General features: G+C 41.7%; 1 protein-coding gene across 11 annotated transcripts in view; it reads left to right on the forward strand.

The window, feature by feature from the left end:
• Positions 1 to 21914, forward strand: part of HUWE1 (HECT, UBA and WWE domain containing E3 ubiquitin protein ligase 1) — a 123143-nt gene that overhangs the window by 38718 nt on the left and 62511 nt on the right. For 10 of the 11 annotated variants that reach the window (XM_058658217.1, XM_058658220.1, XM_058658224.1 and 7 more), the window contains exons 2-8: positions 11272 to 11478; positions 11588 to 11689; positions 12112 to 12192; positions 15627 to 15733; positions 15925 to 16102; positions 16904 to 16995; positions 18085 to 18296. In XM_058658217.1, the coding sequence (XP_058514200.1) occupies positions 11286 to 11478; positions 11588 to 11689; positions 12112 to 12192; positions 15627 to 15733; positions 15925 to 16102; positions 16904 to 16995; positions 18085 to 18296 (965 nt within the window). In that variant the 5' untranslated portion in view covers positions 11272 to 11285. Of the gene's footprint in view, positions 1 to 5111; positions 5175 to 5863; positions 5942 to 6331; positions 6380 to 6466; positions 6536 to 7130; positions 7231 to 7981; positions 8083 to 8378; positions 8530 to 8645; positions 8774 to 9319; positions 9461 to 10018; positions 10125 to 11271; positions 11479 to 11587; positions 11690 to 12111; positions 12193 to 15626; positions 15734 to 15924; positions 16103 to 16903; positions 16996 to 18084; positions 18297 to 21914 lie in introns of all 11 variants that reach the window. The other variant, XM_058658227.1, reaches the window with a different exon arrangement.

Below are 21914 nucleotides of genomic sequence, written 5' to 3' on the forward strand. Positions count from 1 at the left end.
AAAGTGTTGGGATCCTGCACGGGAGACCCGGAAGAGGCTCCGGACTCCTGCCTTCAGATTTGCTCAGCTCCGGCCATTGCAGTTACTTGGGCGAGTGAATCATCAGCTGGACGATCTTCCTCCCTGTCTTTCCTCCTCTCTGTATATCTGACTTTCCAATAAAAATAAAGTATCTTTAAAAAAAATTGAACTCTAACAAGCTCTCTATTGTGCAGTATTTCTAGAAGCCTACTGCTTACTTGCTCAGGTTAAAGGCATAACAGTTGTTGGAAAAGTTATTTGGGAGGAAACAGTAATGTGAACTTTTTAGAAGCCAATAGAATGACTATCTCACATAATATATAATACAAATTCCAGGTTGTACTTTAGCTTCCATGATTATGGGGAAACATTTTTTTTCTGTGATTTCAAGTATAGAACCTAGTAGAAATTTGAGGACATATGAAAATATAGAGAAAATACACTGATTAGGTGTAACTCACCCAAATGCGTGTTTCTGAGCATTGCAAGCATTTCTTCATTGTGTTTTATAAAATGCAAGGCAATTAAACATTAGGTTCCCAGGTCGCAAGAGGAAATGATGGGTACAAAGATCCCATTTACAATATGAAAAGGTAGAGGATCTGTAAAATAAGGCAAATTGGATAAAACTATAAGTTTAAGAGTAGATGGAATAGTGGCTATACTGTGTATGGGTGAGTGGTTGGGAAGGAATTTATAAAATCTCCAAAACCATTCCCCTAGATTAAAAATTCAGGTTTTAGAGATCTGTATTTTGGTGTAACAGGTTAAGCCACTGTTTACAATGCTGGCATTGTATCAGAATACTGGCTCTAGTCCCAGATGCTTCTCTTACAGCTTCCTGCTACTATACTTGGAATCACCCAAGTATTGGGTCCCTGTCACCCACGTGAGAGATCAGGGTGGACTTGCTGGCTCCTCGCTCCTGGCTTCTGCCTGTCACCTGGCCGAGACCATGCTGTTGAAGCTATTTGAGCCTCCCTTCCTTCTCCTCCACTTCAATCTTCTCTTTGCCTGTCCCTCCCTCCCTCACACACTCTCTTCTTTTGCACTCTCCCTTCCTCCCTCCCCTTTCATTTACTTAGTTTTTAGATTTATTTTTATTAGGCAGATTTACAGAGAAAGACAAAGATTCCATCCACTGATTTACTCCCCAAATGGCCGCAACAGCTAGAGCTAAGCCCATCTGAAGCCAGGAGGCAGGAGCTTTTTCTGGGTCTCCAATATGGGTGCAGGGGCCCAAAGACTTGGCGCATCTCACCATCTACCACACTTTACCCCTGAACATTCCCAAGCCACAAGAAGAGTGCTGGATGGGAAGTGGGCCAGTGAGGGTAGAAGCAGCTCCCCTATAGGATGAGGGCACTGAGGCAGAGGATTGGCTTGTGTTTACCATAGTGCTAGTCCCAATATCGGGCCTTTTTCTGATGTCTGGTAATTTATTCAAAGTGGTGTTGTACATGCTTCTCTGAGATGATTAATATACCATTTGCTGGATGTCTCCTTAGGTACCAGGGTCATAAGATAACACATTAGCTAGGGGAGTACAATGAGGAGGGTCCTTTGTGTTCTTTCTCCTGTGATGTGATTATCTGCTGTTCCTTATAGGTTTGGGGGTTGCTTAAACATGGTTCTTATTCTGTATCTGCATCTTCACCCAGATTTTCCAACTGATGCAAGTTAATGATCCAACTCAGTTGTAGATGTAGTGGGAAGTAGCTTTTTCTTTTCTTTTTTTTTTTTTTAAGATTTATTTTATTTTTATTACAAAGTCAGATATACTGAGAGGAGGAGAGACAGAGAGGAAGTGGAGCTGCCGGGATTAGAACCAGCGGCCATATGGGATCAAGGCGAGGACCTTAGCCACTAGGCCACGCTGCCGAGCCCAGCTTTTTCTTTAAGATCTAACTTAGTAGTTGAAAAAATGAATTGCAGTTGCGTAGCAATGAACATCACAAAGGATTAGAGGTATTCTTAATAATAGCCTTGAATCTTAAACCCCCATATGGGTACCAATTTGAGCTAAGCTACTCCACTTCCCTTTCTTCTACCCACTAATGCATCTCCAAAAGCAGTGGGCAATATCCCAAGCCATTGGGCTCCCATACCGATTTGGAGACCTGAGTGGAGTCCAGGCTTGTGGCTTTGGCCTGATCCATCCCCGTTCATTGCCGCCCTTTGGATAATGAATTAGCGATGAAGCATTTCTGTTTACTTCCCTCTCTCTGTAACTATGCCTTTCAAATGAAGTATATCCTTTTACTTTTTAAAGATTTACCTTATTTTTATTGGGAAGTCAGATGTGCAGAGAGAAGGACAGATAGAAAGATCTTCCATCCGTTGATTCACTCCCCAAGCAGCCTCAATGGCTGGAGCTGAGCCAATCCGGAGGCAGGGGACTCTTCCCGGTCTCCCACACAGGCACAGGTGCAGTGTCCCAAGTCATTGGGCCATGCTCAACTTTTTTCCCAGGCCACAAGCAAGGAGCTGGATGGGAAGCTGGGATAAGAACCCGCGCCTGTATGGGATCCCATCGCATGCAGGGCGAGGGCTTTAGCTGCTAGACTGTAGTGCCGAACACAAAAGTATATCTGAAAAGGTTTTCATGAATTTGTCTTACTGGAGGCAGAACTCTTCTTCCTATTTACAGTTGCTCAGTATTTTAAATGTTCACGAATGTGTGAAAGAAAATTTAGTATCTCCATGGGTCTGCTTATCATTTTGATACATTTTCATTGTCTATTCTGTGCTTATGTCCTTACATAGTTTAGTTAATGGTTTCTGCATCTCCTTAATGTTCTAGTGTCAGTGTTTTGCCATGTACTTCATGTAATTTTGTAATAAGCATTTCTTCACGTATAATACAATGGAATTATCTTCTATATGCAGCATCAGAATTTCATGACTCATGCTTGGGTTGGAATGATTTTTTAAGGACCGCATCTTAAGAAAAATTAGAGGTGCTTGTTTTTCTTTATTTTTATTTCCCATGACACAGGTTTTTTTTAAAAGATTTCTTCTTATTGGAAAATCAGGTACACATAGAGGAGGAAAGGCAGAGAGGAAGCTCTTCCATTAGCTGATTTCACTCCCCAGTGTCCTCAATGGCAGGAGCTGATCCCGGAACTTCTTCCTGGTCTTTTTAGGGTTTGTTTAGTAAACTACATATGCCCCACGTGGTCATGTCCCAGTAACCCCATAAGAAGTCAGGATATTTCCTGCCGTGATAAGCCCATCATAAAGTCAGAAGACTGTAAATCACATCATTGTAAGTTCAGCTGACCCTCGGCTTATGGGATTATAGCATTGAAAAAAAATCATTGAGTCATCATTAGTTGGGGATTGCATAATTTCATGAAGTTGTATGTGGCTACTGAACTCTGTTCCAATTGCCTAGTGTTCAAATGAACCTTGGATAGCTGATACCTCCCTCCCCCCACCATGCAGACAGAAAAAGAAGGCCCCCACTCTGAGTCAGTGGCAAGATATGTTGGTGTACTCTGCCATGAACTTCTCCCTGTGTGAAACCTTCGAGGTCACACAGAGATGAATGCTTAGGACCTTTGCATAGGTTTTCACAAAATGTGCCGGCCTGGGGCATGCATGTCTTCTGTTTGGCTCCTAGAAATATATGAGGACTTTTGAAACCTTAATTTCCTAAGCAATTCCACTCCTTTCTTTCTGACTTTTCTTCCCAAGCTTTTAGTTTGAGTAAACTGTATTGGCCCAGGACATAGGAATGCATGCTGTTGAATGCTGTGAACAAGTGTTGGGCCCCCACTCCTGGAGGAGTTTAGACTTAGGTAAAATATTGATCAGCCCCACATCAGATCCTGGAGGAAATCCTGAAGCAGACTCTAACACACAAACAACTACAGGGCTTTTGAGGAAAAGGTGCATTCTACTCACTACAGACATGTGAGCTGTTGGTTTCAGCCAGTACTGAGCCAAGGCAGTCAGGGCAAAGTAAATCCCACAGAACACTTAAAATTCCCCTGCATTTTAGTTTTTATCCTTTTCCAGTAAGCATTTGGCTACTTGGTATAAAGTATTGTTTAATTTCCAGAGTTTTTATAAATTGGTTTTGATAGGTTTTGTTGATTCTGATAAGTTTATTCATTGCTTCTGTGAAAGGGTAAAATTATGAAATTCCTTACTCCCGTATTTCTGCTGATTACTCCCAGGACAACAGTCAGTTTTCAATTGTTTGGAAGCAAGTGATGTGTAATAATCTATTTCCAGGCAAACTTTTTAAACCCACGTTTCCACCAGAGAAGTAAGCCCTAATTACCTGAACTATCATCGTATTGTATCCTGATCTGTGCTTCTAGAGTAGTATTAGGTGTATGCTATTCATTGGTATGCTTTGTCTAAGATGTAAATTGAGAAAAGCTACCAGCAGGCAAAGTGTAGTTTGAGATAGCTTAATTTTTTTTTTAAGGGGCAGGCAGATTGTGGGGGCTCTTGGTTTCTCTGTTCAGCAACAGACACTTTTGTAAGTGGATATTTCAGTGATTTATTACTCTATTACTCTATTTTTTTTTTTAAAAAAGCTCTATTTATATTTGGTAGGTGATAACCTGATAGCGTCTAATGAAGAGGAAATACGAAAATATAGAGAGCATTCTCAGGCCATGCAGGTAGCCTGAATCTATTACCGCACAGGCTTGCTGATGAGTTCTTGGACTTGGAAATGCTAAGCAAGACATGATTTCCAGCTTTTTACCTGAGCTAATGTCAGCAGAAAGAAACTGGAGAGCATGTGAATCTACCTCAGTGAGAGGAATGTAAACAAACAGAGTGTTTAGGCAAGGTCAGCGAGCGTGCTGCAGGCCCACGTAATGCTGCCTGTATTCCTCTCAGGAGCTGCCTCACAAAACAGGAAAAATGATCACATTTAAGAAAGCACCTCTAGGCCTACCCTCTTGCCTTGAGTCTTTTAACTTCTTCCATTCATCGGTTCCCTCTTAACTCAGCCTCTTCTTTGTCTTTTCTACACTGTGCTCCAAGCAGCTACAAACTCTTCAATATTTTCTACATGGGCACAGTAAGCACTGCCTTAACAGTCTGTTTTTTTCCCATTTTCCAAGAGCTGGGGTGGAAAGGAGAATGGCTTTGGACTGGCAGAGTGCTGCAGAGACTTGCATATGATGGTAAGTAACTTACAGGAATGTTTCTTGGCACAACTGTGGTCTCTTTCTGAACCTTTCTTTACAGTAGGAAATATGAGGATACTTCAAACATTTGTGGACAGTGGGACTGAAAGATAAGCTTGTTCTGGTGCTGACTAAATTGGAAATTCATACATAGGTTTTTTTGTTGCTGTTGTTTTTCAGAGTATTCATTTTCTACAATGTTTCTAAAGTGTTTCTTTGTGTTGAGGTTTCAAGATTACTGCTTCAGGTCAGGGTCTTTGAGGAGCCTAAGATCAGCTGAGACAAAGTACACCTTAGGAGGCTCACAGTGCTTTGGGTCCTCAAGTGTGCTGGCACAGTAGGTCAAAATTCTCAGTTACGGTGGTTGTTCGTACCTAGTGCTTGAGTAGGGAGCTGTATGCATTCATTTGCTCTGAAAATGAGTTTTAGAAATCTAGGAAAGTGCATTTGCTTGCATTCTCACAGTGAAGCTGAAAAGACTGTCAGCTCTGTGGCTGTATCCTATATCCGTTTTCTTTACACGTCTCCTGTACAGAATTAATGGCGCTGTAGCTGCTGAATACACTGCACATTCTGCTACCAAATTGACAAGTGACTAAATCTTTGAGGGGAAAATTGGGCTAAGATGTTGTCTGTCTTCCCTGAATTCAGTAGAAGCTCAAAAAAATTTTTTTTTTGGTACACAGAAATATCCGCCCAGTGCAACTACACTACACTTTGAATTTTATGCAGACCCTGGGGCTGAGGTCAAAATTGAGAAGAAGGTGAGTTGCATTCATTCATGTTTTATCGATTGTAACCTGTTTTGAATTTCCCTACAACGCCTCAGCTTCAAGTGAAGGAATGGATTTTGTGCTGTGTTTCTGCCTTCCCAATCTGAATATACCTACCAGCTCTTCAGCAACAAGCATCAGTTGCATTCCCAATTGGTCAAGTTTGGGTCTCTCTTGTTGGAGGCTGTTGCATAAATAGGACTCTTTTTGTGGCAAACTGCTTCTGTTTACATTTGTGTTTTCTTGGCCTCATTTGAGAATTCCAACAGGCCATGTTGTCTGAATAGTGAGGCCTCAGTTTCTCTCCCTGAGCTAACTTATGCCTGTATATTGCATGTCTGGGTATTCGGTGATTCCTAACAGCTTTCTCTTAAATTTCAGACAACTAGTAACACACTACATTATATTCACATAGAACAACTTGACAAGGTAAGAGAAATCGTTAGCTATCCGATAGTATCTTAACATTTGGTTAACTCTTTTTCCTAATGGATTCTCTCCCCCTCTAACATATAGATTTCAGAAAGTCCGTCCGAAATCATGGAATCTCTTACCAAAATGTACAGCATCCCTAAAGATAAACAGGTATGATACATTGTAAAATACTGCTAGAATGTGGCTGCTCCACAAATATCCTAGTGACATGTACTGAAATGGGAGACAGGCCATGAGCAGGCCTGTTTGGCTTTTCTGGGCTTAGTTTTCTGGTCTTTTAGTGATGACAGCACTTAAATTTTTTTCTTTATGAACGTTGACTGGCTATCAGTTTCTAATAAGAAGTGAGAGCTTTCTCAGCACTTGGTATCAAAGGAGAAAGTTCTCAGCTTGTTCAGCTTGTGGCTTTTTTTTTTTTTTTTTTGCTGCTCATTTAAGTGTGAACATATGTTTAATCATAACACTCATCATATAGTAACAATCAGGAGTCTTGCCAAATGTTTCCTCTTTGTTGCCTGTCATTATGGCTTACCTTGGGATAGTAGGAATCTTTAATCCTATTTTGTCAGCTAACCTAGGAACTTTAATTCTGTTTTGTCAGCTAACCTAAGTGGATAGAAGTAGTTTTATTTGATACCTTAACGAATAGTAACGATATCATTTTACCAGCATATAAGGGTTAGCCCCAGAGAGAATATTTACCTCTTCTTTTGATGTCTTGACATAGTTCTTATGCTCTCTACAGATGCTGTTATTTACACACATACGGCTAGCCCATGGGTTTTCAAACCATAGAAAGCGGCTCCAAGCTGTTCAGGCCAGACTACATGCAATATCTATATTAGGTAAGAGAAAACACTATAATTAAGAGCCCCTAAGTAGGCTACTTGGACTGCATTTTTACTTGTAATTCACCCATGTTTGTTGCAATGAGACCTACTGAAGTTACATAGGAGGTGATTTAAATTGTCACCATTCCCAGTGGTCACTGAATTTATTTATCCTTCTTGTGCGCCTTCATGTTGGACCTGAAAGAAGTTATGATGCATGCTGACCTGGATTTAGTCTTTAATGATTTTTTTTTTTTAAATGAATTTGTATTTCACTGTCCTACCATTGCTCTTACCTTCTAGTCTTATTCTCCCATTGTTTTCAGGGGTTTAATTTTGAAGTCAATCAAAAGACGCTTTAAGTAGGCACCACTGTAAACCTTTACTGTGGAAACAATAAAATGAAAATCATGTGCTTTGGAATCATCCCTGGACTCTCAGTCTGAATCTTCAGATTATTAACTACTTGTTTATCCTTTTAGTCTTTAGCTTCCTTGATTTCTATTTAAACAATGCTTATGATATAGGCATAAAAACCTGGAAAGCAATTCCCCTTTCATGTTCCCATTCCCTGAAATACTTGAGCCTACCAGTACTAAGTATGGGAATGTGGTATTTTGGGCTTATCACCGTGCTTGGTGCCATCCTCAAAGTGTCTGAACCTCTGTGATTCTACCCTCTGATGCTACAGAGTCCAAGAGGTTTGTCTGTGAACAGCGGCTTAATTTCTACCTTCTTGCTTAGTGTTTTCTTTTTGCCTTTGCAGTGTATTCCAATGCCTTGCAGGAATCGGCAAATAGTATCTTGTACAATGGCTTGATAGAGGAGTTAGTAGATGTCCTTCAGATAACAGATAAGCAGCTCATGGTAAGTATTTGTGAATTATCTCTATTTATCAGGCTCTCACCTATGTGCCTTTAGGATTTCCCAAAAACACTAAAAGGCAAATAGGTTTTTTGGAGGGGACAGGGCTCCCATAAGGGAGGCTTAGCCCTTTTTTCTCCTCCTTGAATATTGGTCTGAAAAGCTAACAGTAAGTTTTCAGGATTAAGTCTCTGTAGCCTTGCAGGTGGCTAGGCAGTTAACTGCTGGACTGATTTAGAGTTTAGAGATACGGGCAACGAAGTTCGTATTGCCTTCTTCACCTGATTCATTTTGTATAGGAGATTAAAGCTGCTTCATTACGGACGCTAACATCAATTGTTCACTTGGAGAGAACTCCCAAACTCAGCAGTATTATTGATTGTACTGGAACTGCCTCCTACCATGGATTTTTACCGGTACTTGTAAGGAACTGTATCCAGGCCATGATTGGTGAGTTTTGGTAATGAATATTAATAGGTGAAAAGATGCTTTTTTTAAATATCCAGCCATCTTAACATCAGATTCCGAGTTCGCTGTTTTTCTCCCTCTCCAAATTTCCATTGCAGATCCTTCCATGGATCCATACCCTCACCAGTTTGCTACTGCTCTCTTCTCTTTTTTATACCATCTGGCAAGCTACGATGCTGGTGGGGAAGCCTTGGTCTCCTGTGGAATGATGGAAGCCTTATTGAAGGTGTGCTACTGTTTTAAAATACATTCATGGGAAAATAGGTTTTATGGTTGAGTATGCGAAATAGCATAGTGAAACAGATGTTGTAAGAAAACGCCCAGAAAATGTTTTCCAGCATTTTTTTTTTAATTTTGGCCTTTTGATTATTTCATGAATATACTTTAAGACCAGCTATGTCCATTGTTAAGATTTTAATGTAATCCAGCAGAGAGCAATGAAGCAGGAGGTACTGAGTATAAGTGACCATGCGGAAAATGCATGAAATGTATATAGAGGTACCTTCAAACTGTGCTGTCATAGCAGTAAGCTTTTATGATTTACTGGGGACTGGCCATTTCTCCCTAAAGGTTCTAAGTGTGCTAAGTGCTGGGTGTCCCCATTACTTCAGTCTAGATTGATGCCTTAAAGACGGAGCAGACATCTGGCAGGCAACGCCTTCCTCCTCCCCCCAGTACTATGATACCTACATGAGGACTCAGAATACATGAGTATAACATGCTCTTTGTCCTTAGTTCAACGGTTTTAATTTCTTTTTTCTCCCCCTAATAGGTCATAAAATTTCTTGGTGATGAACAGGACCAGATAACATTTGTTACCAGAGCTGTGAGAGTGGTTGACCTCATAACCAACCTGGACATGGCCGCTTTTCAATCCCATAGTGGACTTTCTATATTCATTTATAGACTTGAGGTATTATTCTGCCAAGGGGCATTTTGCATAGACTTGATTCCGTTGAGAACTGAACCAAGGGTTCTCTCTTTCTCTCCCCGCTTCCCCTCATTTGAAAGGTAGATTTACTGAGAGAAGGAGAGACAGAGGTTCAGATCTCCCATCTGCTGGTTCACTCCCCAAATGACCACAATGGCTAGGGCTGAGCTGATCTGAAGCCAGGAGCCAGGAGCTTCTTCTGGGTCTCTGGGTCACAGCGGGTGCTGTGTCCCAAGGCTTTGGGCCATTCTCTATTGCTTTTCTAAGCATCAATTAGGGAGATGGAAGGGAAGTGGAACAGCCAGGACATGAACTGATGCACATAGGATTCTGTCATGTGATTCTGTCAGTGAAGTAGCGATTGAGTCATTGTGCTGGATTCACAGGGCCTTTTTTAATGCATTATCAAGGAAGCGTCTTGCCCCTCTTCTGTTTCTGGAAGCCAGTTCTGTAATTTCACTTGGAAATTCTCCATTATAGTTGCTTTTAAATCCCTGAAGCATATATAGGATTTTTAAATTTATTTACCCTTGATCGTAGCACGAAGTAGATTTGTGCCGAAAAGAGTGCCCATTTGTGATCAAGCCAAAGATCCAGAGACCCAGTACAACACAAGAAGGAGAAGAAATGGAAACCGATATGGATGGCAAGTAGCAGTTATTTTAGTGTTGTAATACCCCTATGTTAATCATTCTATATAAATTGCAGAGTATGCAGTTCTGCCACAGGATTTTTTTTTTTTTTTGGCTGCATAGTTGGTTTTCAAGTTGATTTTCATTAGAACACAGAAAAGGCAGTGAGAATGTTTTCATAATAGACGTGGGAGGTGAGGAAGATGGTTTAGCTGCTGTAGACCCCTGCTGTCACACCATGATATTGGTGTTTTATCACTTAAGCCATGTTTTCTCATGACATTATTCATTATGTTATTCTCACTAAATTCTAAACTGCAGGGAATCACTATTAGCATATTTTTAGTGCAACAATGCATGATACATTGTTAGTGTATGTGTGTTGTAGTGATATGGAGGAATAGACTGTAAAATGGGACCTTTTCGAACTTTGAGAAAGGAAAGAGGTGAATAGGTATTTGATAAGGAACAAGTTTTAATAGTTAAATTGGAAAAAAGATAGTAAAGCTTTTTAATCTCTGGCTGTGTTTTCTTTTAAAATATTTTTAAATGTGTCCAATGCATGTCTAATTATAATTCAAAAAGAAATTATTTCCCGAAACAGCTTACTCAAAAGCTCAGTTACTTCTGTCTTGGTAATCTAGTTTGTCATAACCTGTTACTATGCTTTATGATACTAGAATGTACAATGTTTCTGTCTTCCTACTGCATTAATAATCATAGGTTGTTTTCTATGATTTTGTGCCTGTTGCCATGCCTGAAAGCCCCTGTTTCTAGTGTTTGGGGCCAAACTGACATTCGAATTCTTGAACGAGAGATCCCAGAGGGGTGATGAGATAATGACATTATACACATTAGTGTAGTAAGCACATTGTGCAAAAACATATGTGAAGTAGGTGTATATGCATGTATGACTATATGTGTTAAAGATTTCCAAATATAAACAGCCGCTTGCCCATTCTTATGGGCATGATGTTAAATGTTTCAATTGTTTTTATACTTACTATTACCTGCTGTCTACTAAACAGTAGTACATGAAATTATATTCCAAATCTTTCGTCTTTATTCCATTCACTTCAGTTAATGAAAGAAATTTGCTCGAGAGTAACCTCTTTGTGGAGTGCCTTTCATGCTAATTATTTATTATAATTTGCATTTCAGTTGCAGATGTGAATATGGAGAGCAGTCCAGGCTCATCCAACCCCATGGAACAGCGGCTTGATGTTGAATTAAGGACACCAAGTTCTAACAACAGTGCTAACATCTCTTCTTGTTCTGTGCCTGGCACTGGCCCTGGTCCTGGCCCGGGCCCTGGTCCTGGCCCTGGCCCGGGCCCCGGTCCTGGCCATGGCCCCAGCTCTCGACCTGGTGTGTAGACCAGCCTTTCTGTGATGTTTCACAGTTAATTGAGTTACGAAAGTAGTGAATATTACAGTGTTGGTAGAGCTTAAATTTTCTTATTGTTCTCTCTTGCCAGGTGTGCAGTGTATCCCACAGCGGGCAGCACTTCTCAAATCCATGTTGAACTTCCTCAAGAAAGCGATTCAGGACCCTGCTTTCTCAGATGGCATACGACATGGTACTTTTTACTCTGCAAAACTGCTTCTGAAGCATGCTCTCCTCATTCTAACATGCTGGTTTTAACACATATGTTTCTTTTACCTTGGAGGCTCAGGGCAAGGCCAGGCCAGTTTGAGTTGTTCTAGTTGGTGGATACCACTTTTTCAGGACCTTGTTAGTGCTTCGCTGTTTTCTTAGTTACTCATCAGTTTTTCTTTTTCTACTTTTGTCTTTGTGTTGACTTCCCAGGCTCCCACCTCTCTCAGACCTTCTGTGCTTGTGTTTTCATTGACGACTGAAGAATAGCTAGCAAAACACACAGATAGGCCTTCGGATCAGAATTAATAGGGACTTTGTTAGCCAGTGTGTACTATATGTAGCATTGTTTCTTCTTCCTCACTCCTCCTGATCATGTTCTCATTGATGTTCACTTTCTTTCAGTGATGGATGGTTCTCTGCCTACCTCCCTGAAACACATCATCAGCAATGCAGAATACTATGGCCCATCACTTTTCCTCTTAGGTAAGCAGAGGTGATGCAGTTGCTATCCACACTTGGTGAAGCCTCAGATTATGTATCTATTATTGGTCATGAGGTTTATTTTCAAACGTATACTTGTTTATTTCCAACTATTTATAAGCCATGGGATATAAATAATTTTTTAAAGTAAGGTTTCCTTAGATGACTGAAAGATTTTTTTTTTAAGATTTAGTTATTTTATTAGAGGAGTTATTTTATAGAGAGGAGGAGAGACAGAGAGGAAGATCTTCCGTCCGATGATTCACTCCCGAAGTGGCCACAATGGCTGGTGCTGCGCCAATCCGAAGCCAGGAGCTTCTTTTCAGGTTTCCCACGTGGGTGCAGGATCCCAAGGCCTTGGGCCATCCTCTATTGCTTTCGCAGGCCACCAGCAGGGAGCTGTGTGGGAAGTGGAGCAGCTGGAATTAGAACAGGTGCCCACACGGGATCCTGGGGTGTTCAAGGCGAGGACCTTAACCAGTGGATGACATGAACTGATTCAACCTGGTCTTACCCCGACCCATGCCAAATGTATGCCAGTGGGTAACTTTCCATGGCCTGTTCTGGGCTGTTTCCTATCATGCTTCTTGCGCTCACCTGCAGGGTCTGTGTCCTGCCAGAAGAGTTGCCCAGGCTCCTTCATCAGGACTCCTCCCAATGCCAGATTTTGCGCCTAATAGTGGGTCCATGAGCCAGCCCTACTCAGTTCACCTCCTGTCCTAGCAGGAACAGTGGCCTTTCCTGACTGGCCTTCAACCAAAACTGTTCCTTGCTGTTAGATGTTTCAGCCCAGCTATGGCTCGTCCATACCCACATATGGCTCACACATGGCTCCGTAGGGATTGAGACCTTGTCTAGTCCATCCCCCATCTACCCTGGTCCTCCAGGACACCAGACAGTGTTGGAGTCTGACCCGGCTCAGTGCAGCCAATCCCAGTCCACACTTGTGCCAAGGGAGACTACAACCGTTTTCTGATCAGAACGCCGCCTCCATTCCAGGCTACGCACCCCTTGGTGGGAACCTCAACCCAGTTAGGGTGTCCCCTCATCTCCCCAACCAGGCCTGTTCCCAGCCATAGATCACGAACATGCCAGTGGTTGCTCTGACTCAGCTTGGCTCAGACCCTCACCTGTCCCGGCCTCTGCCTTAGACACTGTGGCTTGGCGTCCCTGACTCACGCAGAAGAGTAGGTGCAAGAGCCTAGCTCGGCATGACCTGTGCTCCATCCCGGTCTCTAGTGTCGCTTGTGGGCTAAGGTTTGCTCAGTCCTGCCCCGTCCACCCTGTTTCATTACCAATTGACATGTTAACCAGCTGTTGGAGCAACCTTGCCCAGCTTGTCCGACCCTCAGGTCTGGACCACGTGTTCACCAGCGGGAGCTATGACTCACCAGGGGGGTTTCCCAAGTTCCTCCACTTAATCCACTACCAGACCCAGTTCTCATACATGCCATTGGGTTTAGGCCAGGTTCTGGCGAAGTCTGGCCTTCCATTTGGCCTTGTATGAGCTGATGAACGTTGCAGCCCGGCCCACCCCACACCCTATTCAGGATGCATATTTCGATACTGCTGCCATGACCTGTCCAGACTGTTGTGGGTTCCTTTACCTGTGATTGATGGCAGGCTCCTTGGTCACACCTAGCTTAGTCCATCACCACCCCAACCCTCGAGGTAAACAGTGGGGCTAGAATTTCCACAGGGTTTGGTCCACACATCCCACACAGGATCTACGCCCGGATTTGCTTCTCGAGTGTTAGTTAATGTTATTGCCCTGCTTAATGTGACCCTTCTGATCCATCATCATGTCAGGTAACAGGATATGATTCTGATGGACAAGCCCCGAGTCATAGCTTTTGCATAGACTGGTATTTGGTGTTCAGCATTGTTCAGTGATTACAAGTGTTTCAAAGAGTTGCTGTCATTGGGAACCTTTACGATTGATTCCCATCCTAAAAGCTCAGTGGGTTCAACCTGGAGCTACCTAAGCAGCAATTCAAAGAACCAAAAACCTCAGAGCTGCCCGACTGGGCGGCCAGCAGGTGGAGCCTGGCACCAAATGGCACACTGGCCGCCCGGGGACAGCTCACCACGTGCATGTGGTGGCTGGCGTCTGGGATCCAGGCATGAGACGCCCTGTCCTGAGACTCACCATAAAGGAATATATATTTTTTAAGATTTATTTATTTATTTGGAAGTTAGAAACACAGAATCTTCCATTCCCAGTTGGCCTCAATGGCTTGGACTTGTCCAGGCCCAAGAACCAGCACCTGCTTCTGGATCTCCAATTTTGATGGCAGTGACTCAAGCATTGGGGCCATCTGCTTCCTTTCCCAGGCCATTAGCAGGTAGCTGGATAGAAGGAGAGCAGCCCGTACTGTAATTGTAACTTTTCTGGGATACTCACATCAGAGGCAGCAGCTTTACCCCCTAGGCTGCAACACCAGTGTATCCTTAGATAAATTTTAAGATGTTATACCGTTAGAATTTAGTGCATGTTTCCTATGATGTTCAGATGCTATATACCATCAGACTGGTTTCTGTTCTTTCATAGACCATTTTCTGTTTTGATATGGAGAGTCTAGTATCAGTTTCTTTATGTTAGCATTCACAAATTTGACTAGGTTAATTTGAGTTCTCTCTTTTTTTAAAAAAAGATTTATTTATTGTTATTACAAAGTCAGATATACAGAGGAGAGACAGAGAGGAAGATCTTCTGTCTGATGATTCATTCCCCAAGTGACCACAACAGCCAGCGCTGTGCCGATCCAAAGCCGGGAGCCAGGAACTTCCTCTGGGTCTCCCACACAGCTGCAGGGTCCCAAGGCATTGGGCTGTCCTCAACTGCCTTCCCAGGCCACAGGCAGGGAGCTGGATGGGAAGTGGAGCTGCCCGGATTAGAACTGGCGTCCATACGGGATCCCGGGGCTTTCAAGGCGAGGACTTTAGCTGCTAGGCCATGCCACCAGGCCCTGAGTTCTCTTTTTAAGGTTCTGTTTGATTAGACACCTTAAAGATCTCTATATATTTCTCTGATTCTGGTTATTCTATTTTATTCCGTTTAGCATGCGTAGTCTCTCCTGAAAACTTATTTAAGGTTTATACTGTGTTCTCTATCAAAGTAGGAGACTGGTTTATATACCTTGTGGTATGTATGTTTAATGGAGCTGTATGCAGCTATTCAAAATAATTGCATTGGAAATAGTAACTAAAGGAGGTTATATTATGCATATTACAGTTTAAGTTCAAATTGTATAATCTCATGTAATATGCTGATAAAAGCTAGGTGGTCACTAGATTATTATTAGGATTAGTCTCTGAGGGCTGTTTCATGCTTAGTGCATGCTTAAATTATTTTACATTAAGTATGTATTTCTGAATCCTTTGAGTATTTTTGCTTTTAACACCTCTAAGTGTCCCATATTTTCTCATCTTTGTAGCTACTGAAGTGGTGACTGTGTTTGTATTTCAAGAACCATCACTGCTGTCCTCGCTCCAGGACAATGGATTAACAGATGTCATGCTGCATGCCCTGCTCATCAAAGATGTGAGTCCTTTGTGCTACACTGGGAAACACACAGAGTGGGAAACTTGCCCATGTTATGCATATCATGCTGAATGTAACTGTTTATACAAGAACCCCTGCTGTCTGTCGATGCGATACCCCGGCCATATTTTCCTAGCATCTATACCTGAATTCTTTGAAATCTATTCAAGTTTACTTTATCTTCTCTCTAGGTTCCTGCTACCCGTGAAGTCCTTGGCTCCCTCCCAAATGTATTCAGTGCACTATGCTTGAATGCCCGAGGTCTTCAGTCTTTTGTGCAGTGTCAGCCATTTGAACGGCTCTTCAAAGTTCTTCTGTCTCCAGATTACCTCCCAGCTATGCGGAGGAGGAGGAGTTCAGATCCCCTTGGTATGTTGCCAGGGATTACTTCCTAATAGAAAATTGCATTATTTGGCCAGGAGAAGTCCTCATGCGCTCATTTGGTTTTTTTGCTCTATGCATTATATCACAGTTAGGAGGGAATGCTTCATCTTTAGCCTCTCCATTTTCAGTGTTTCTGTTCCTCTCAGCAAGTTGCTATTGCACTGTCCTGAATACCAGAAGCAGTGCTTGATGTCCAGATGTACCACGTAGTCTACTAGAATGAGAAATATGGTATCCACGTCTCTGAAGATGATATACAGCTGACTAGACTTATTAGCAAGAATGTAGGAGCTCCAGAATGAGTCCAGTTTTTAAAAATGTGCTTTGCACCATTGACTACCCCTTAGACAGCCAGAGAATAATAGTTTATGCCTATTTCTTTGTTGTTCCAGACTAGTTGGAATCTTGACAGTAGAGATTTCCAGGGTAGAGTGCAGCACGCAGCATCGGTAAAGGATGTAGTATACTTGTGATTCCTCCCCCCCATCAGGTATTGGGTGGTGGTAGGGTATAGTAAAGGGAAGTTTGTCATTGGAAAATCACAACCATCAGCTCAGTTTCTTTTCACCTTGTGTTGGTACGGACCAAAAGTAGCTCTGTTATTCATAAACTTCTTTATTATTATTATTATATTTTTGACAATCTTTACATAGTTAATTAGGGTAAGAAGGTTCAAGGGCTATAGGAAAGTGGGTAAGACTATTATTTCCATATTGTTTCCTGCGTGTATCTGAGGTAAAAGGGGATATTAAGGGAGAACTTCTAACAATCTCTTTTGTTTCTTAGGGGATACTGCCTCCAACCTCGGGAGTGCTGTCGATGAGCTCATGAGACATCAGCCCACACTCAAAACGGATGCAACAACTGCCATCATTAAGGTATCAAGTTACCATGGCCTGTGACCTAGGACAGTAGCAAGTCATTCAGGACAAGGTTTTAGAAAAGATTGTCATTGTACTTAGGCCTTTCATAATGAAGTCTGTTAACCTTGACTGTTGCAGATTGAGGATCAATTTCATTATGGAAATAATTTCTTTAATGTGAATATCTTGGTGTTTTTTGCTTGTTTTTTGCAAAAGTGCATTACCATTTCTAGTCACAGTTTCTTGATTTTTTTTCCTTATGAAAAATATTTGAAAGGCAGAGTTTCAGTAAGGGAAAAGCAAAAGACAAAGGGGGAGATTTTCCATCCCAAATGGTAACAAATCTCGAGGATATGCAGGACTGAGGCTGGAGCTTTGTCTTGGTCTCCTATGTGGTGACATGGGCCCAAGCATTTTAGCCGTCTTCTGCTTTCCCAGGCTGTTAGCAGTGGCCTGGATTGAGGTGGAACAGCCACGAGTGGAACCTGTGCCCGGGTTTACCTACTGTACCGCAAGGCTAGCCTGAGTAGTTTCATTTGTTTTAAGCTTATTTTTTATTGTTATTATTGCGAAGTCAGATAGACAGAGAGGAAGATCTTCATCCGATGATTCACTCCCCAAGTGAGCCGCAACGGGCCGGTACACGCCGATCCGATGCCAGGAACCAGGAACCTCTTCCAGGTCTCCCACGCGGGTGCAGGGTCTCAAGGCCTTGGGCCATCCTCAACTGCAGGGAGGCCACAAGCAGGGAGCTGGATGGGAAGTGGAGCAGCTGGGATTAGAACCAGCACCCATATGGGTTCCAGGTGTATTCAAGGCAAAGACTTTAGCCACTAGACTACCACACCGGGCCCTGAGTAGTTTGTTGATTGCCAGCCTGAACCCTGTCTCTTCACCTTGCAGTTGCTGTTTAGGATTTATAACTCATGAGTTAGTGTTCCTTGGTAAAATAGAAGTCAGATCTGTGACTTAAGCAGCAAAGTGAGCCAACACAAACTTTACAGAAAATGTATGTATAAAGTATTTTGGCAAAGACAGTATTTTTCAAAATTCATTAGTCATTTCTCCTTAATTACTGATATGAAATCTTACATCTACTTTCAGTTACTTGAAGAAATCTGTAATCTTGGAAGAGACCCTAAATACATCTGTCAGAAACCCTCGATCCAGAAGGCAGATGGCACTGCCAGTGCCCCTCCCCCAAGGTCTAATCATGCTGCGGAAGAAGCTTCTAGTGAGGATGAGGAGGAAGAGGAAGTACAGGCCATGCAGAGCTTTAATTCTACCCAGCAGAATGAAAACGAGCCTAATCAGCAGTAAGTGTTGACAAAACAGATCTGTGAGTGTTCTTTTCAGTTATAAAAGGTGCAATGTTATGTTAGATCATTTTGAAGTACTTAGTGCCATAAGAGTATATATAATTTTCCTTTTTTGGACCAGTGTGTGTTGTTTGTGGTAAAAATTGTTGCATTGTGAAGCTCTCGTTTGGGAAGGTGTTTGGGAAGTTGAATCACAGTTCAGTAAATCAAGTTGCTGGGCTTTGCAAAGAAGAGTTATTTTCCCTTTGTTGACTGATAATCCACATCATTGACTCCTTCATTGTTTCAAGAATATAATGAAACACTTTGTACTTTTTATTTGAAAGGCAGAGAGACGAATGGCTTGAGCTCCCACTGTTTTACTGTTTTACTCTCTGTCTACCTTTGAGACCAGGAATGGGCCAGGCCAAAGACTGGAGCCAGGATCCCTGTCCATGTCTTCCATGTGGGTGGCTCACTCCTTGAATCATCACCTTGTGCCTCTCAGGGTGTGCATTAGCAGGAAACTTGGGGTGGAGCTAAGATTCAAACCCAGCTTCTCAAATGTATGTGGGTCCTGACTTCCTAGTCCAAATGCACAACCCCACATTGCACTTTGGAAGCACATCTCCTACAAACTAAGAGTCACAGGAATTCATTGTTGCCTGTTTTGTTGTTGTTATTTATTTGATATTGTAAATTTTTTTCCAAGCAGAGAGCTTTGGAATGCAATAGACATAACCAGGCATAACATACTCTTTCTCATTTCTATTTGTTTATAATAAGGTTTGCTGTGTGTAAGAAATGTCTACCTGGGTTTGAGTCATTGTGGGGGTTGCCTTAAAGGCTGCTTGCTGGTAGTGAATACCGTGGCAGGCTATTTGAGCCTATGATATTCACCTGAAGTAACCTTATAAGATATTCACCTGAAGTAACCTTATATCTGTAACTCTTAATCACGTATATTCCAGTAGCCATGATGCACATACTGATTTATGTTGTTCTATATATACAAATTCTGAGAAAGATACGTTTTTATAAGGTGTGACTCCGAGTAGGTTTGAGTTGGTCGAGATGAGCAGTTTGGAAGTTAAAAAGATTAAGGGTGAGCAGAGTTTGATACACATGTGCAAGCATCAATCCCAAAATGTGTATGTCCTCTTAGTACTCTAGGTGGTAATAGTAATTTTGATGTGACATGAAGTACCGTGTACATTGCTTTTGAGAAGGAAAACTGCCTATATTCTGCCTACATTTTTTTTTAATGTTCTTTTTCCTGGGCTGTGGCGGGAATCATCTTGGAAAGAAGGAAGATTCTTCGTGTGTAAGGAGTCATAGTCTTACTGCTTTCTTAGCAACACCGCTAATTGTTGGTGACCCTGCTTGATGCGGTTCCTTTTCTGACTAAATAAGAAAAGGCCTCCCAAACACAGGTCATAGTGATCTAAATCAGTGTGTGTATATGCTCTAATGGACCCCTGGATCTCATATACCCACTTCAGATGGTTCTGCTAAATTAATGTTTTCTCCATGACCCACATTTATTTATTATTTATTTATGTTCTGACTTGAAAGACATGATTTTCATCTGCTTGCTCACTCGCCAAAAGCTATAGGCAACACTAGACAAAAGCCAAAGCTTCTTTTGCTTTAAAGTTATCATTATGTCATTGAACTATTTCTGGAATTGCAAACTTGAGACTCGGGATGAAAGGAACTTTTATAGATGTCAACCTTATTCTCCCAACACTTGTTCAGATTATTCATTTGTGATAATGTCTTCTCACTAATTTCTAAGCTCCTCAAGGTCAAGGACATCATATTTCATTCAGCAGTTTGTTCCCAAGTATACATGGTAGGTGGTCATTCACTAAGCATTCATTTAATTGAATAGATAAGATCATCTATCAAATATTCTACCACAGGGATAATTCACAGGTATCTTCCTAGATGCAAAATAGTTGCTCTGTCATAGCAGTAACATAGGTATGAGTGTATCACTTTCTCATTCACACAAGGCAATCAAGAGCCCTCCCACTGTTAAATGAATGTAGTTTTTTCTCTGCTATCTTTTGAATCCTCCATTAGTTCACTGAGTGGATTATGGCAAGAGACTTATTAAAGTTCTAGGTTCATTGTGAAAGCCAGAAGATGTTAAAAAGGGAAAGTTTTATCATCTTATCTCAGGGTTCATGGTAGTAGATGTGTATGTTCTGCCAGTCTGAGGAAGAGACTTGATTTGGAATCTGTATCACCCTTAGCCATAAGTCTTATTACTTCTGTCTTCTTGATAGTGGAACCTTCATAAAAACTCTGGTTTCATTGCTCTCATCCTTTTAGTGTTTCACACAAAAATACATACACACATGCGTGTATTGTTCCTGGTAATTGTTATTGAAGTATAACTGTCCCTGTAGTAAACTATGTAGATTTTGAGTTCTGAATTTGCAACCAAAAGTGACATACCAGCTACCTACTCATGTTCCTTTTGTTGTGTAGTAAGTTTCTGTTCAGGAGTATTCTATGAATGAAAGGACCTTAAAAAGGAGTCTTACGTGTGTGTGTCATGTCTGTGTATGCTTCCTTGTTTTCATCCCTCATTGTTGTTTCGTGGTTTTAAGATTCATTCTTATGGTCTCATCCTTGTGTCTTTTGGTTATTGTGTTAATGTATTGAATGAATTGGGGTGTCCAGGTTTTATTTTCCCTCAGAGTAGGGCAATGCTCATTTTCCTTCTTCAAAGCCAGAGGCTGATACTTAGCAGTTTTGCTTGTATGTGTTCTTGGAATTGAGAGTATTGTCCCAGATCCATGCGGTACTATCTACACTGAGATGCTTTCACCAATAGTGCTATTTGTCTTTGTTCTCATTTTTTCTACCTTCCTAATTATTTGCTTATTTTTATTGAAAAGTCAGATTTACAGAAAAAAGAGATATTGCTTCCATCTGCTTGTTCCATGTGTCCATAACCGCAGTAGCTGAGCCTATCAGAAACCAGGAGCCCCGAGCCTCTTGGGCGTCTCCCACACAGGTGCAGGGTCCCAAGGCTTTGTGCTGTCCTCCGCTTTCCCAGACCACAAGCAGGGAGCTGGAGGGAAGTGGAGCACCCAGCACATGCAAGGCAAGGGCCTTTAACCACTAGGCTACCTTGTGGGGCCCATTCCAAAATGTTTTGAGCCCAGAAAACTTGATACTGTTGCAAAGAAGTATATATTGTAAGTACCCAGGATTCATATTTCAGGCACCATAGCTCGGTATGTGATTGATTTCCTTTAGTGTTCCTAGCTTTAATGGTCACCTCTTGTGAGCAGTGATTTCAGATAAATAGGTTATGTCCTCTGGAACTTAAATAAATAACAGGGAACCATCTGTTCCCTGAGATTGGGGACAACTAATGAGAGGTTCTTTTGTTGTTAAAGACATGCAGCTACCTCCATATTGGCTGGGAGAGAGTTCATTTCTCTGACTACTCTATAAAGAAAAGGGACATCTGTTTTCCTGGTCACTAAATATGGAACTCTCCTGTACTTATGATTAGTGCTTCTACCATCATAAATATATGCATAAATTTGAGTCGAATGTGTATGTTTTGATAATGGGGAAAAAACGGGGTTTTAATTAGGATAAATCATTCAT

The sequence above is a fragment of the Ochotona princeps genome, chromosome X (genome assembly GCF_030435755.1).
Source record: "Ochotona princeps isolate mOchPri1 chromosome X, mOchPri1.hap1, whole genome shotgun sequence".
Lineage (NCBI taxonomy): Eukaryota > Metazoa > Chordata > Mammalia > Lagomorpha > Ochotonidae > Ochotona > Ochotona princeps.